Source organism: Condylura cristata, unplaced genomic scaffold (genome assembly GCF_000260355.1).
Source record: "Condylura cristata isolate star-nosed mole 26May11 unplaced genomic scaffold, ConCri1.0 scaffold00006, whole genome shotgun sequence".
Taxonomy (NCBI): Eukaryota; Metazoa; Chordata; class Mammalia; order Eulipotyphla; family Talpidae; genus Condylura; species Condylura cristata.
In genome coordinates this window covers 2,630,234-2,646,783 of record NW_004567107.1, presented here as the reverse complement: position 1 = coordinate 2,646,783, position 16,550 = coordinate 2,630,234, and the positions used below count along the sequence as shown (strand labels likewise).

Below are 16,550 nucleotides of genomic sequence, written 5' to 3'. Positions count from 1 at the left end.
GCCACTGGACAAAGGCAGTGGCAGGCAAGAGTGTCGGTTCCTGCATTTCTTCCCTTACTTGGTAGACTTGGTCCCTTTAAAGCTGCCGTTCTAGACCTGCTCCTGAGCCTTGGTCTCAGTGAGCTGGCTGTGCCAGCTCGCACGTGCAGATTTCCTATGGTGTCACCAGTGTGAGGGGAGCATGCAGACGAGGCGACGGTGAGAGCCAGGCGTCCGTGGGCCACTTGTTTAGCCAGGAGCAGCGCTCCGTCAGGCAGGGTCTGTGGCTCCGCTTGCGTTTGCCGCTCCCTCCCCCGTCGTGGTCACCTCAGGCCTACAGGGGTCGGGAGCGGTTCTGGGGAGCCCTCCCTGCTGCTTCCCCACGTGCGTAGCCCGGGTGTTCCAGGCCAACCCCAGAAACATGGGGGTCCCGTTCATCCCACCCCAGGTCTTGCCAGCTGCTCCCACTTCTTCCCTCAGCCACGGTTTGTGTGGAAGCCCTCGAGCGGCTTGCCTGCTTCCGAGAGAGGGCGTTTGACTTCCTGTGTGTTGCCTGGCTGTGTGCGTGAGTCAGGGGGAGTTGTGATGAGCGTGACACCGTGCCTCAGGCTTGTCGTGTCTTCTTCCACCCCCAGGACTGGCTTTAACTTGGGAATGAGCACCCCAGCGCCGACTTCTGATTTCACTGCCACTCCAGGTATGCTCCGCCGGCGTGGCTTCACTGCGTGTCCCCTCCCTGGCACAGGGCCTCTGCACTCACGAGCTGCTGTTTCACATGCCGCTGCGTGGCCGGCGAGCGCAGTAAGGGTGTGGACTGTGATGATGCGGGAGCGCGGCACCTGCTGGCAGCGGGGCCTCTGTTGGCGTCGTGGCTGGCTTCAAGGAGATGGCGTCTCGGGGAGCGTGGGCTGTGTGTTGGAATTTCTTTCTCCATCCTTTTCATCTGTAATTCTAAATTTCATCAGTTAGTAGGATGAAAAATCAAGGGGCCACACTTTATCCCTTACAAGTGAGGCGTTCTAGACTCCGGGGCTGCAGCCCTCACTGTGGCTTTGTTACATTCCTTCTTCTGGTTTATTCCACTGAACAGTCTCTTGCCAGTTTCCCAGTATTTCCAGCTGAAAGCCTTTTTTCTTTTATTTGATGGTTACGTGTTTCTGGGCTGTAGATGTACCTGCACCAACCATTCGCTGACTGTTTTTTTGTTTTTTTTATGTTTTGTGTGTCGCCGATCGTCTTTCGTGTATTTTTCTTGTGTTTCTCGTGCATTTTTTTTGCGTGCTGCCTCTGGTCGCCGTGTTTTCCTTGGGCCCCGGTGCGTCGTGCCGCTTTCTGGGGGTTTCGGGCGTTCGTCTGTGTCCCTGTCCCGGCCTGAGGGTGTGTGTGGTTTTGTTCTTTCTGTGCTTTTGACTTTTTGTCTGTTTGTTTATTTTCCTTGCTCTTTCGGTTTCCTGCTCTTTTTGTTGTTTGTTCTGCTCTGTTTCTTGTTTTTTTCCTTTCGTTATTGAGTGATGGTTTGGGCGCTCGACAGTAGCCTTCCCGTTCCTTTGGCTTTTTGCTTGAGGAGTAGTTTGCGGTTCGCTGTTTTAGGCAGCTTGGGGCCATCGAGAGTGTGGGGGTTGGCGGTGTGTATGGCGTTCTTGCTTCTCGCCGTGGGCGGCTGTAGGGCTTCGTTTTTCTTCTTTTGCCGAGTTTTGCTTGGGTTTTCTGTCACATAGTATGTTGTCTGTATATTGGATGGATAGTTGGTGTGTTGTCTGTTTGTGGTTTGTTCTGGGCATGGCCTGCCTCTAGTCAGCGAATGGTTGGTGCAGGTACATCTACAGCCCAGAAACACGTAACCATCAAATAAAAGAAAAAAGGCTTTCAGCTGGAAATACTGGGAAACTGGCAAGAGACTGTTCAGTGGAATAAACCAGAAGAAGGAATGTAACAAAGCCACAGTGAGGGCTGCAGCCCCGGAGTCTAGAACGCCTCACTTGTAAGGGATAAGGTTTGGTCCTTGATTTCTAGGCCGGCACCGAGCACCACGGCAGGCCGCTGTCCATGGAGGCTGCTTGCAGCAGCTCCTGCCCCCTGGCTGCCTGTTGCTTGGCCAGGCCTTAGTCTCCCCCTAGGTACAGCGTGACTAGCTATTCCCCGAATGGGGAAATTGAGGCCCAGAGAGACAGTCCCTTTTCCAGAGTCACAGCAACAGTCGGCAGAGTGCCCGGCTGTGAAGCCACATGAGTGCGCAAAGCCACCGACTGAGGGGGGTGCAAGGAAGGGGCCTGAGCCGCATGCGAAATCATGCAAAAGTGGTGTTTGTGTGCCCGTGACCACCAAAGGGAGAACTTGCGTTTGGGCTGGAACGGGGTGGGGGTCCCCTCAGCTGGCACTGCACCAGAGAAGAGCACACACAGGCGGCCTTCAGGGAGAATTACTATGCTTTGGGATAATAATGTTAATTTCACATTTTCTGGATAAATACTCGTGAGCTAATGATCGTAAAAAAGAATGCTCCTTCTCACCTGAGTGCGATGACTCAGCCCGTTCCCTTGGAGAAGCTGCCCTCACACCTCCCCAGGGAGAGCGCTGCACCGCAGGCTCGCCTGCCTGTCGAGGGAGAAGGGCACTCGCACTCAGAAAGCTGAGGCAGCACGAGGCCATGCTTTGCCAAATCCAACCTGTTTCCCAATTTCTTTCTTGCTAGGGGTGACGCCCCCCAGCAAAGAGGCAAGCCAGCCGGAGGCCCCATTTTCCTTTGGTGGAGGAGGCAAACCTCTCTACGAGACCATCCCCGAAAGCTCGCCTCCCGCTGGAGCCTCACCACCGCACACCACCAGCCTGGCTGCCGCTCCCTCAGGGGAGGCCACGCCATCGGGCAGCAGGCAGGGGCCGGCCCCTGAAATGACACTCTCCGCCTTCATGAACAAGATGGAGACCCCGCCGTCCAAGTTCGGAGAGTTTCTGTCTCCCAGTTCTCCGGCTGGAGAGACGCTAGGGAGTTTCTCAGGACTGCGAGTGAGCCAGGCAGACGACATCGCCAAGGCCGGCAGCAAGGCGTCACCCACCAGCCTGAGCAGTATGCAGCCGGCCAAGTCCGCGCCCGGGCCCTCGGGCTTCAGCTTCGCTGGCCCTCCGGGGCCAGGGAAGCCCCCGGAGCCCCCCGTGACCTCCTTTATGAGTGCCGCTGCCACTGTGGCCCCGGCCCCGGCCACCAGCGCCAGCAGCGCGCCCACAGGCGTCTTCGGCAGCCTGCCCCTGACCAGCACCGGCTCCTCCGGGGTCGTCAGTTTTGGCGGCATATCCCTGACGGGCACCAAGACGAGTTTCTCATTCGGAAGCCAGCAGACGGGTAGCACAGCGCCCCCCTCGGCCCCACCGTCCACGACCACTGCCACCCCTCTTCCCAGCACCTTCCCCACATTGTCATTCGGAGGCCTCCTAAGTTCAGCATCGCCGTCCACCCAGCCTGTGTCCTCTGGCAAAAGTCCAGAGGAGGCCGCCCCTGTGTCCGCTTTGCCTGAGAAGTCGGGCGACAGTGAAGTCGTGGCACCGACAGCCTCCCTCCCAGGGCAGCAGCAGTCGCCCCAACTCCCCCAGGCACCTCTGCAGACTCCTGACCCCGTTAAAAAAGAAACCACCCTTGCCCAGCCTGCGGCCAGCACACCCGGTACCGCCGCCTCCACCCCTGGCCTCGCCGCACCTATCGTAGAGGCCACTCCCGCTGCCCCTGGGCTCCCTGACATAAAGACAGAGGTGGCGACTCCCGCCTCCCCCCTTTCAGGGCCGGCACCGGCTGCTGTCACCACAACCACAGCCCCCAGCACCACCCCGGCGGCCACAGAAACGTCCAGTCCTCCCACCTCCACCAGTGCCGTCTCCAGCCCCGCTCCGAGCCCCGCTGCGGAGACGGCAGTGTTCGGGACCGTCTTCATCCAGCCCCCTGCCGCCAGCTCCAGCTCCGCGTTCAGCCAGCTGGCCAGCAGCACAGCCACTGCCCCCTCATCCACGCCCTTGTTCGGACAGGGGACGGCCAGCACCGCCCCGAGCCTGTTCGGGCAGCAGACAGGCAGCGCGGCCACCACGGCCGCCGCCCCCCCGCAGGTCAGCAGCTCGGGCTTCGGAAGCCCGGCCTTCGGCGCCACAGCCACAGGCGTCTTCGGGCAGACCACCTTCGGGCAGGCCCCGGCCTTTGGGCAGTCGACCAGCAGCCCGGCGAGCAGCTTCTCCTTCAGCCAGCCTGGGTTCAGCTCCGTGCCCGCCTTTGGCCAGTCCGTCTCCTCCACCCCCACGTCGACCGGCGCGAATGTCTTTGGCGCCTCTTCCAGCACCAGCAGCTCCAGCTCCTTCTCATTCGGACCGGCTTCTGCCAGCACGGGAGGGGGCCTGTTTGGCCAGAGCAACCCTCCTGCTTTCGGCCAGAGCCCCGGCTTCGGCCAAGGCGGCTCTGTCTTTGGCAGCACCTCGGCCACCAGCACCACGTCAGCATCCTCTGGATTTAGCTTCTGTCAGGCTTCAGGTAAGACCTGAGGACGGTGTCCGCTTGGGTCGCCTCTGCGTGGTCTGAGACGTGGGTGCCCAACCTGGTGGCTTCTGTGATGGAAGGAAAGACGGGAGGCCCGGAGGGGCTGGGGCGCACAGGGGCTCAGGCTGCGGCGAGGTGCCGCTGCTCCGCGGGCTCTGTGGTCTACTCTGCCCGAGTGCCCGTCTCGCAGGGCAGGAAGCCTCTGGGGTGAGCCTCCCTCCCAGTGATGACTCAGGACTCGGAGCGCTGAAGTTTGGCAGGTTCTGTAGAGGGCCGACGATGTCTGCGGAGGGCCGCCCCGTGTCAGGCGGGGCCCGCGGGGGTCCGCGCGCTGCCGCCGGCACTTACACTTCCTCTGACACCGTCTGGCAGCGCAAAGCGCAGACACCTTGTGTTTATCCTGTCTTGTCATTTTTTAAAAATTTTAGCTGTTCTGCTTTTGAAAGTGAACAGCAGGTGCTGTTCTTTAAAAGCTATCAACAGACGGACAGTCTGAAAGCCAGAGTTTGGCCCTGATGCTTGCCTTCAGCAAGCTGCTGTTCAGCAGCCGTGCTCTGGGCAGCGCTAGGACTGCACTCCTCGGTAGGCAGGGCGACCAGCGGTCGGCACCCCGCTTACTGCTTCCGCGACAATTTATTTGAAAATGGGTTGTGATTTTCTAGGCGGGGACCCGTCCCCTTCCTCCTGCAGGAAGCGGTCAGCCCCAGAGCCTGTCACCTGTTCCGTGCGAGCCACGTGGTGCGGGCGCTCGGGCCACTGCAGCCCGCTGGCTCAGTGGAGGGCCATGACTCACCGCAGCGGGAGAGCAGGGCCCGGCGAGCCCCTTACCACGGTCAGGGCGTGAGCGGGCCTCTTGCCCAGGCGTGAGCGAGCTGTTGCAGAGAGTCGGAGCCTGCGCAGGCTGTGGTGTGTGGCTCTGTGGAAAGGGCCTGAGCAGTCTGCTCCAGCCGGAGAGGATCGCTGGCTCCAAGCTCAGCAGCCCAGATTAGCGAGGGCCTGAGCACAGAGCTCCTCGTTCGCCCAACCGAGGGGTCCGTGGTGCAGAATTCTGCCTGGGTCCCCCCAGGCCCAGTTGAGCCCGCACCTCATCCTCCCAGAAGAAAGATAAACCCCATTGACAGAATCTGGTATTTGAGATTCCAGAGAGCCAGGCAGTAGAAATAGTCGCGTTGCCGAGTCTGCCCTCGGGAAGACTCCTGCCAGCCGAGGATCCAGACTGGCCTTCTGGGCTTGGAAGGAGACGGGGATCGATCCTTGGGCTTTGGAGTTTGCTGTCACCACGTGCTGGCGATGAGAAAGGCGTCCGGACCCAGTGCTCTCTCCACCTTTGCTCACGAGTTGATTTGTTGTGGGGTATCGCAGCACACCTGAGCGCCACCTTTAGAACCCACGTTGCTGTTGGAAAAGCTAGACTCGTGCTTTCTTTTCTTATTTTACAGGTTTTGGGTCTAGTAATACTGGCTCATTGTTTGGTCAAGCAGCTGGTGCTAGTGGGACCGTCTTTGGCCAGGTAAGTGTGTACGTGTTGCCACTGCTGCTGCCACACACACCCTCCCCTTGGGCCAGCATGCAGTGCACCCCGCCACCCTGTCCCCATGGGGCCAGTCAGATGGTGCCGTGCGGCGCTACCTGCCTGTGCCCCTTGGCGCAGAAGTCCTGGGCTCCTGTCAGAGCAGTCAGCAGTTTGTTCCTGGACAGTCCTCCAGGAAAGCCCTGGAAGGCGCGTGGCCGGGGAGCACCGGTTTCCTCCTGCTCTGTTAGACCAGGGCGTGGCAGGCTGTGCCCCATGAGCTAAACCTGTTTTTTAAGGCCTTTGTGTTAAGAATGGTTTTTACATTTTAAAAAGTTTATTTAAAACAGCATGTGCCACAGAAGGCAGGTGCAGCCATGTGCTAGAGGAACGAGCCCGGGGCCCTTCGGCCACTGAGCCACTCGAGACGCCAAGCTGCCCGCTGCCTTGTGCTGGGCGTGGCTTTAAGAGTCATCACTGGTACTTCCATGAGGGCCAGTGAGAACCCTGAGGGCCAGGCAGGCTAAATCGCCTGTGACGCCACACGCCAGCTGCTTTTAGGTCCGGGCTTGAGGCGCCCTCCGGAAGCAGGGCCTGAGGCGTCCCTGGAACGAGAGCGGTTCCCACGGTGGAAGTGGTGTCGGCCCAGTCGTTACCGCACTGGTAGCACCCATGCCCGACACGTTTTCAGTAGGAGGTTTTCTCTCTCTCCTTTGAAGATGGGCTCTGCGCTAGCCAGTGGTCCCTGAGAGGAGCGACCACTCCAGCTCAGTGTCTGGTAGTGACAGGTGAGGCCATGCAGACAAGGGGTCGCACCAAACGGCTAAGCGCACTGGTAAGCGCTGTATCTCGAAGCACTGACAGGCTGCAGCGTTACTTCCCTAAGGCGGCTTTTCAGGGAAGAGGCCCCACGGAAGTTTGAGCAGCAGAAGCCACACTTGCCTGAGCACATGGACTAATCTCAGAAAGTTTGACTTTTCTGTTAATCACCCTGAGAGCAAAGGGATGCACAGAAACCAGGAGTCTGGCCCCAGGAGGGGCGACTCGCTCCCCAACACGCACTTCGGGGCCACGTCCCCTCGCCTCAGGTCCCCGGGGACACACGGCGCGCGTTTGCAAAGGCTTCCTAGCCTATAAACAAGCTGTTTGACATCTTTAAAGGAAAGAAAGACAATGTCAAAATGCCATTAAAAAGTAGGAAATTGGCCCTCCCTGGTGGCAGAGCGGGTCAAAGCACAGCACTGAGAAGATAAAGCTTCTTTAGCGTGAGTTTGATCCCTGCCCCTGAGGTGACCTGCATGGCGCCGCAGCCCTCTCCTGACCTGCCCACTGCTCCCCTCAGCAGTGTACTTCATTAGTCGGCTTATTCTGCTGCCCACTCTGTCTCTGGTGACTCCTCTCACCTCCCCTGCACCTCTAGCCTGTACCCCAGCTCTGTACACATAAATAAATAAACTTTTAAAAATATATATTTAATTAAAAAAAATGTAACGAGTAGCATAGCAGCTTTGAAAAAGAATCAAATAGCACTTGTAGAAATACACGTTAATTAAAATTAAATGCAGCAGATTAGACCCAGTTGAGAAGAACAGTAACACACTAGAACTCACCAGACAGTAAATGTCTTAGTTTCTGCCCCAGCTACTCACCTGCGCCACGGAGGCAGCCACAGACAGCGTGTCGGTGAATGAGCACGCCTGTCTGTTGGGAAGGTGTGTTTGCAGAATCAGGCAGACTGCACTTGGCCCAGGACTGGAAGGGAACAGGAAGCTAGGCCAGACCATTGTCCCTGGGATGCGCGGTAGGAGCCAAGGAAATGCACAGGAGCAGAAACCTTCAGAGGGAATGCCTCTGCGTTTAATGAGGAGAGAGCGAGAATAATGTGAGGGGAAAGAATGTGCTGCCGGTGAAGGAGAAAACAGAATTTTCCAAAAACGGCAATCCGTGATCACGCTGCAGCGTGGCAGGCAGCATGTGTGAGGAGTTGGGTTCGAGACCGCCTCGAGTGAAGCCGCAGGCCTGCAGAGGCCGGGAGACATTGAAGCGCCCTTTGGAGAAAAAGGCGCGTCCCTTCGAAGGCGCAGCCGCGGGGCTGGCCGCAGAGGCGGTGAAAGGCAGTCTTCCCGCCTGCGCATCTAAGCCAGGCGAAAAGCTCTCGAAAGGATGAAGTGAAATCAAGGCATTTTTCAGATGAACAGATACTGAGAGATTATCTGAGACCTACAGGAAACTGTCAAAAGTATTCTTAAAGCGGAAAGAAAATTGGACCTCATTAAGAGTATGGCTTGCTTAAGTCTGAGCAAACCAGCCATGAGATAGGGAAGGTGTGGAGATGTGACGGCTGGAGCGATCGTGTTCAGGATCTACAAACAGTGCAAGTGAAGGACAGACATCCCTCCGCCGCCCCCCTAAAATGGGAAGGACCACAAAAAGCCAGGATGGGCGCAGCTAGAAGCCAGGTTACTTTTTTTTTAACCTGGAAACACTATTAGTAATTTATATGGAAAATTTTTTGAGTGTTCCAAGATCACCAGAATAACCAGATCATACAAACCTTTCTACTTCCAGTACCAGAGAAAGTATAAAGGTCACATGTGGCTGCCAGAATCAGGTGGTGCCGGGTGGCAGGTCACCCCAACCCTAGTAGCTGGCGTGTGCGCGACACTGTCACTCGTGTGTATCTAGCCGCCATTTGTTTATTCGGTGCGGATGTCGTAGGTCGTACATTCATGCTGGCACCGTGGAGACTAAGTAGTGATGCGTGTGGTCGATGCTTGAAGAACGGACGGCTAGAGCTCACTCCTGTGTCTGAGAGTAGCCTGGCTGTTGGCCAGAACACTAACATGTGGTTTGTGGCCTGGGCTCCATGCAACATGGCGACTGGATTCCAAGCAGGAATGTTCCAGAAAAGCGTGGGAACCAGACAGTAGCTATATGTGACAGCCTAGCCTCAGGAGTCACAGAGCACTGTTCATGCTGCATCCTCTTGTTCGAGGCGGACTCCCCACCAGGGTCAAGGGACGGGCAGTGGGCTCCACCCAGATGTAAGTCTAGGAAGAATGCTGCTGTGTCCATGCTTGGACTGTCAGAGTGGCAGGAAGCCCAGAGTGTTAACTCCAACAGGGCAGCCCATCAGAGGAGAGCATGATGGTACATTAGCACCTGGGGGCAATGTTGGGTCCAGGTTAGAGGCCTGGCTAAAGATTGAGAAAATTACTGACCGGAGAAGACGCCAGAAGAGGCTGTTGGCAAGAACGGGAGCAAGCACATCGGGTTAAACGTGAGAAAGATGAAAGCCAGCCGTAATGCGATGCCGCGCCACACCGATCCTGGAATCTGAGAGTGCGAAGAGGTATTGACGAGGATGTTGAGTAACTGGCACCCTCATTACTGGTTGGAATCGCCGGAAGTGTTTGGTTACTCAGAAAGCTCATCCCGCCAGGCACACTCCCAGAGGAACTGAGAGCAAGGACCCAGACCTGCCCTGTTCACCAGGCTCACTGTGGCTATGTCAAGGTGACCAAAAGGTGGGAACCAGCTAGGTGGCCATCAGCAGGTGACTTGGTAAGCAAAACTCAGTCTGCATGTGCAGTGGACTGAGAGAAAGGAGATGAAGCAGAACCAAAGAGTAGAAAACGCCTGCATAGCCTTGCTTCCATGGCTGGGCCCTTAAACGCAGAGGACGTGCGCCCCGGCAAAGTGTGTGTCAGATGTCGCCGGCTCCTGAGCAAAGATGGCTCTGTGCTGGGCTGACCAGGGGTGGGTCCACTCCAGTCTGACTCAGGGCTGATTAGTTCAACTCTGCTGAAATCGAATCATGGCCTCCTCACCGGCCTATAGCTAAAGGGGTGGCCTCTCTGTAGGAGGAGCGTTAATCTTCAGTCAGAATGCCACTGTTCTTCTGTGTACAAAGGCCAAGTCATGAAACCTAAGAAGAAGTGAAAATAAGAGGACAACAGCTTCGGCAGAAAACAACCTGTAGGTGATCCAGATACTGAAACGAACTGGCATAGACTTTAGAATGGCAACTGTGCTAAAGGAGTTGCAAGAAACCCTCACCCAGATTGTCGGCTGGGCGGGATCGCACGGTGGCTCCGGCGACGCTCGCGCTAAGCAGCTCGCTCGTGAGATGTGTCACTGGGAGTCTGGACCTGTCTTCAGTTGCGGGCACCCCCACTCCCCGGGCAGCGCTTGTCGTGACCGGGGACCCGCTTCCTTCCAGGGTCTGGGGGGGTTCCTCTGTCCGAGCTGACGGCTGGGCTGACCCATGCCAGACAGCGGCACATGGCTCCAGTCAGGGCCGAGGGGCCGGGCCGGGCTGCTTCCCGCCTGCCTGAGTGTCTGGCGAGCTGGTGCAGAGAGGCCATGGCCGGGAGGAGAGAACGAATCTGCGAGCCCGCTGAGCCTCCGCTGTCATTTGTTTCTGGTTCACACACGGAGATCGGTGGCGAGGCCTGGCCGGTCTGTCATCACCCTGCCTCACCTCTGTTTCCCTCGTGATGCAGCTGTTGACGAAGCAGGTGGCTTATCCAGCAGCATTCCATGGCCGGTGGCTGGCTCCATCCTTCTGGAGCGGCTTCTGGGCTGTCTGGTCTGGAGTCTTGATGGAACTGTTTGATTTGGGGAAGTGTTCTAAGGCTGGGTCTTTAATACCTTGCTCTCTATGTAATGCTAGCAAAGCATCACTGTTCCGTTTTTTAGACATGGCGTTGTGGTTTAGCTTATACTGGTGGGGGGAGTAAGTGAGCTCATGCGTTGCCTGTTGAAGCCGGAGGAGGCACTCTGCGGGTTCATCATACTCTTGCTGTCGTATCCGGCACTTTAAAATTTTCCAGTCTTCGTAGTGTTAGACTTACTTGATGCCGTTTTCATGAATGAGGCCCGCCCCCGCTTGCAGCGTGCTCGTCTCCACGTCTGCAGCTGTTCACATTTTTGAAATTAGGTTGAGCCTCTGGAGTTGCCGTTTTTATTGAACAAGAGTGTCCGTGTTGGACAGTGTCTGTGCCTCGGCCCGCTGCAGGCCGTCCCCGCCTCCGTGCTGCCGCTGTCCTGCCAGGGCCTGCTGGCTGGCAGAGCCGGGCGGTCAGGGCTGGCTTGGGCTGCGGTGTCACAGAGCTGCCCCGCTGCCGAGCACCCGGCGTGGCCATGGGGTCGAAGGAAACAAAGCAGAGGACCTAGTGAGTGGCAGGTTCATTCAGGCTGCTGCCCTGGGGTAAAAACTTGTTTGTTGTGTTCAGGGCACAAAGGCCAGCATCACTGTGCCAGTGAAGGGGAGGGCAGCGGAGGAAGATGCCACTGTGGACAGGGCCAAGTTGGGGCCTTGGAGAGCTGTTAGCGGGAGCTAGTGGTAGACTGACTGCCGGTTGGTTTTCACTTTATGAGCGTCTGTTTCCTGAAGGAGTCGTGTGTGGGCTCCGCGAGCAGTCTCAGCCTGTCTTGCCCACGGAGGCCTCTCTGGCACCTGCAGCACGGCCTGGCCCCAAATTAGGTATGTGCCTACAGAAAGTGCTCTGGGGCGCCCGCATCAAGGCCCAGGCCGAAGGCGGGTGTCAGTCTGCCGCTCCCGAGCCGGCACACGCCAGCACAGCCACAAGGGGCGGCTTCCGCAAAGTGCTCAGAGGAGCGCCACGTCCTGGGTCCTCCCCGTGTTGCTGTCAAAGTGCTGAACCGCAGCCGTGTCTGGCACATCCTGGCTGCCGTTCCGGAGCACTCCGCAGCCTCGGCGCTCTCCACTCACCCGCTTAGCCCCATTTTATAGAAGCGGGATCCCCGACCACGCTGCCCACCCCTGGCCCCAAGAAGGGGGCTCCTGGGCACAGTGACCCTCTTCTAAAAGCCCACGCTACCTGCGTGAGCGCCAAGGAGACAGCGCACGGGCCTGGTGTCGGCCGCCCCTCAGGACGGCGCCAGCGGCCCGAGGGACCAGCGTGGGTGCCGCCCACTCCAGCTGGGTCTCAGGTTCCCCCCGTCGGCAGCATCCTCTGGACACGAGATTTGCAGACTCGGACAGAACTCAGCTGTGGCTGTCACCGCCACAGTGGAGCTAACTGACGCTTGTCTCTGCACTGCCGGGAGAGTCATGATGAGATAACAGCACGCACACTGGGAGAAAGACGTGGGCATCACAGTTGTCGGTCCTGAGGAGCTCAGGCAAACGCTGGAGGGCGCAGAGCAGTGGTGCCTGATAATAGCACGGAGAGAGCTTCACACTTTTTGCTTGAGGAGGGGCGCTCAAGGGCTGCTTTCCCTGCCCTGGCAGCATCCAGCAGAGGCGGCAGAGACGCGGGTGTGCAAGCGCGTGAGCCCCCGCCTGCAGAGGTCTCGTTGGCAGAGAGCCGTGAACGCGGAGAAGCTTGCGAGCTCAGGGCGGCAGGGCGTCCCGGGCGGGCCGGCCGCTCGTGTGGCGGGAGGGCCGCCCCCAGAGCCCCAGCTTCCCCACTCCCCCGGCTGCGAGGGCCTCCTTCCGGGGGCCTGCCGCTGGCCGCCACCTCAGCCTGGCTCTCAGCCTGGCTCGCCGCCTGCCCCTTTTGTCTTGCAGCAGCCGTCCTCCGCCGCCGGGAGCGTGTTCGGGTCTGGAAACACCGCGAGAGGGGGCGGCTTCTTCAGTGGCCTCGGAGGGAAACCCAGCCAGGATGCCGCCAACAAGAACCCGTTCAGCTCGGCCAGCGGGGGCTTCGGGTCTACAGCCGCCCCGAGTAAGTCGAGCGTCTCCCTGCTCCTTGGGTCCCCAGTGCCTCAGCCACCACCCTCGTGCTGGTCGCAAAACATCGGTGACAGGTGCAGCAAGAGAAGACCTAGAAGGCCATTTAAAATGTCTGCCCCAAAGCAGGGATGTCTATTTCAATTCTGGTTTTTATTTTTGGCTTTTTCGTGAGATGCCTGTATAATCGTGACAAGACCTCAGAGCTGCAGGAGGGTCTGTGCACCAGCACGTCCCTGCTGTCTCAGCACCACAGTGAATGTGAATGCAGAGATGGGCATAAAGAGGGCGGGGGGGGGGGGTGCTTGGAGAAGCATCTGGATTTTCCTTTGCATCGCACTGTCTTTGAATTTGCTTTAAAATTCAGGGACTGTGGTAAATGATGCCCAGAAGTTGGAGCCTTCAATATTTCTCATCTACGTTTCTGTCTGATTTTCATCTAAAGCTGTCTTTCTGTTGGCCCTTTCATCTTCCTCTGATGCTGAGAATTCTTTCTTCATCTGTCTGTCCATGGCTGGAAATGAAAGAAATTTGTTTGTTTAAACCTTTAAAGAAAAACATACCCTGCTGCAGTTGGAGACCGAGGTGGGGGCGGGAGCTGCCCGTCTCGGCCTCGTCTCCTCGTATTGCTGTGCCGGAAGCTTCTCTTGTGCGGTGCGGGTCTCCGTGAACCCAGAGCTCGCGTTCTGCGGGCAAGGCCGTCATGCCGTTAATACAAAGACGCAGGGAGTTCAAAGCAGAGCTGTCCTGAGTCTCCTGGATTCATAAAGCGGTTACTTTGACGTTACTCTCTGGCCAGGAATGTAGAAGGGGAGATCATAGTCATACCTTTTGACTTGTGAAGTTGCATAATCAGAATTTTTGTTCTTGAGCTTTCACTCTGCAAGGAGAAATTTAGAATCCTGGAATGAAGAGATTTAAGAATTGAGTCTAGTAGTTTTCCAGGCTGGTGTTGCAGGTGCGCTCTTGAGCAGACTTGCTGTGGGGAGCAGGCAAAAACAGGCTGAGGCCTAGGCGGAAGCAGGGCTGAAGACCCAGAGAGGCACACCATCTCCCCTCCCCCGCCGCCTCAGTACAGAATTGAGGGCTCCGGGATGTGGCACCATGAGTGTGCTTCAGAGACGCGCGGCACCCCGGTTTGCAGGGAGGAAGCACACCCAGGGACCCAAGTGCCGGGCTTGTTTACTGTTGGTGTGAAGTGAGAAAGTGACAGGCCTGGGCCTCGGCCTTATCGCATACACTGTGCCAAACACAGCTTCTGGCACAGAGGAGGCACCGGACAGCGGCGTATTAGGACCGGGTTTACCCTGAGACGGTATCGCCTGTGAGATCGTGCTCCCGGGCGTCTCACGCCCTCTCCAGCTCTCTCTGCCCGGCTGACCCACAGCCCAGAGAGGCTCAGGAGCGGTCCCACGCGCGCGCTGTCGCCCTGTGCTCTGGCTACTCACGTACTGCCTGGCGGGTTTGTTCCTTTAAGTCTAGGAGGGGATTGCGTGTGAAGTTGGTGACCCGCTCAGGCGAGTGTCTGGAGGTCAGGGGCTTTGTTGCGCCTCTTATAAACCGCTGCAGGCCTTACTGGGCTTATGCTCTCAGACCCGCAGCTCCCGGCAGGTGAGGGGCAGGAGTATCGTCCTCCCTGGTTGTCCTCTGCCCTGGTGCAGGCGAGGCACCGCAGGCCCGCCCTGCCCGGCCACCCAGGCAGAGTGCTGCAGGCCTCCTTGGCTGGGATCTAGTGAGACAAAACATGAAGTCGGTGCCCGTGAGGAGCCGGGGCCGTCTGGGGCAAGTGGCAGGCCTGGCCCAGCCCTCCTGTGTCTGGTGGGCCCGTGACCTGCAGGAAACAGAGGAGTTTCTGCAGCGGAACCTCCTTGGGGCCCACGGCTGCACTTTCTTCTGTGCTGGGTGTATTTTTCCCAGGAAAGCCTGAGTCTTGGTGCCAAAGTGACGGGACACTCGTCAGCAGGAGGACGAGCCTTGGAGCCCATGTCCATTCTCTAGAGTTCGACCCCTGGGCCCCAGACCCCCGTGTCAGACACCAGGGGCTCGCCCCTCTCTTCCAGGGCAGAGGATGCCTGCCTCCTCACGCTGTCCCCCTTCCTGCAGATACCTCCAGCCTCTTCGGAAACAGTGGGGCCAAGACGTTCGGCGGGTTTGCCAGCTCGTCCTTTGGTGAGCAGAAGCCTGCCGGCACCTTCAGCTCCGGAGGAGGGAGTGTGGCGTCCCAGGGCTTCGGGTTTTCCGCGCCCAGCAAGACAGGTACTGCGGCTGCAGGCGCCTGCCCGGGCTCTCGCGGCGCGGCGCGGCGCGGGATGGGAGTGGGCGCCACCCCGGTGTGTTTGTGGCGCCTCAGTGTTCTAGGTTTCCAGAAACATGTTTAAAAAGTGCTGGCTGTTACACTCGGGAACTTACTGTCTCCTTAGGAAAGAGCACTCGCACCACTGAGCCCTGGCCGAACAGCAGGGCCTGTAGGAAAGGGGAACTTTGCCGTAGCAGGATGGCCCTGAGCACACTCGCCGGGGCCCCTCACACGCTGTCACATCCCCTTTTTGTGCTACTTTGGCGTGTGGCGCGCACAGACGCGCCGCTCCCACGTTCGCGTGAGCGTGCAGCAAGCTCGCTCCACGGTTGAGTGCGGCCGGCCCTCGCTTGATGCGTGCGCGTCCCTGGGAGTTGCACCTGCGGGGATCCCGCCTGTGGCGAGCAGTTTCGCCGTGGGTTAGTTGCTAGGAACGAGGCAGCCCTTAGTGTGTGTTATTTGCAGTCACAACACTCTCAGCCTTCTGAGGACTCAGAAACCTCGTGGCAGGAAACTATCGGTTTTCTAAGCCGCTTGCTCCAGGTCAAAGTCTCAGGGTGCGGAGGCCTATTCCGGCAGCTTAGGGAACCCAGCCTGGACGGGACGCCCTTCCCTCGCAGGCGTGAGCGTAGGCGGGCACACGTACGCTCGGGGTCCCCGCCGCGCCGAGCGGCACGCGTGCGGCAGGGCTAGAGGGAGGCCCGGAGAAGGCCGCCCCCGTGGGTCGGAGGTATGGAGCCGAAGCGGGTGCAGAGGTGACCGCTCAGCACCCCCTCGAGACCCCAGGTGGCCGTGGCGTGCAGGCCTGCGCATGCGCCCGCCGACAGCTGGCCTCTGCGCTCTTCCCAGGGGCGTTGGCCGCTCTGGCCCACGGCGCCACTGTGGCGCCGATTTAGACGTGAGGACCACCGCAGACAGCGCGTCTAAGAAGTGCTCGTTGTGAATCATCACGGCTTTATTCGAGGAATGTGATCACTTGACGCATGTGCTTTTCTTACGTGTTGTCCCTGCCCTGGGCTCGTGCCAGTTATTGGAGAATCTGACCCTTGCACTTTTTAGTCAGAGAGAAAATATATCTCCCCCACGTTTCAGAGCATTTTCCTGTTTGATCATTTGCCCCGTGAGCCGTCTGGCTTGCGGCGTAGCCCGGAGCGCTTACTTTCAAACCCGGGCGTGCGCGAGGCAGGGGCCTGCTGCCGGTGCTGCCCCGGAGGGCGGGAGGCTGGCGCTGCGGGTGCAGGGCAGCCTTTCTGGTGGCGGCCAGGCGCCCCAGCCACCAGAGGGACGGGCCACTTTTTGCTCCGAGAGCGATTTTTAGGCCGAGGGATTGGCTGTGTCTGTACAAAGGCCAGGGGGTGTCACCCCCTACTGTAGAAAGCAGTGCTGCTGCTGCCAGAGAGTCACGGAGGAGAGACGCGGGATGCCCCGGAGGTGGTCTTGGCCGCCCCTGTCCTCCAGTTTCACCCCACTGCTCCGGGGCGGGAGCTTTGGGCCTAGTGGGGTGGAGGAAGGCAGCAAGACGCCTTTGGGTGGGTGACGGGTCTCAGTCCCTCAG

General features: G+C 58.6%; 1 protein-coding gene across 2 annotated transcripts in view; it reads left to right on the top strand.

Annotated features, from left to right (window-relative positions):
- The window catches only part of NUP214 (nucleoporin 214kDa), a 72,444-nt gene that overhangs the window by 51,514 nt on the left and 4,380 nt on the right, over positions 1-16,550 (top strand). The window contains exons 28-33 of one of the 2 annotated variants that reach the window (XM_012721411.1): positions 615-676; positions 2,672-3,316; positions 3,749-4,483; positions 5,929-5,999; positions 12,538-12,694; positions 14,803-14,955. In XM_012721411.1, coding sequence (XP_012576865.1) covers positions 615-676; positions 2,672-3,316; positions 3,749-4,483; positions 5,929-5,999; positions 12,538-12,694; positions 14,803-14,955 — 1,823 coding nt within the window. Of the gene's footprint in view, positions 1-614; positions 677-2,671; positions 4,484-5,928; positions 6,000-12,537; positions 12,695-14,802; positions 14,956-16,550 lie in introns of both variants that reach the window. The other variant, XM_012721410.1, reaches the window with a different exon arrangement.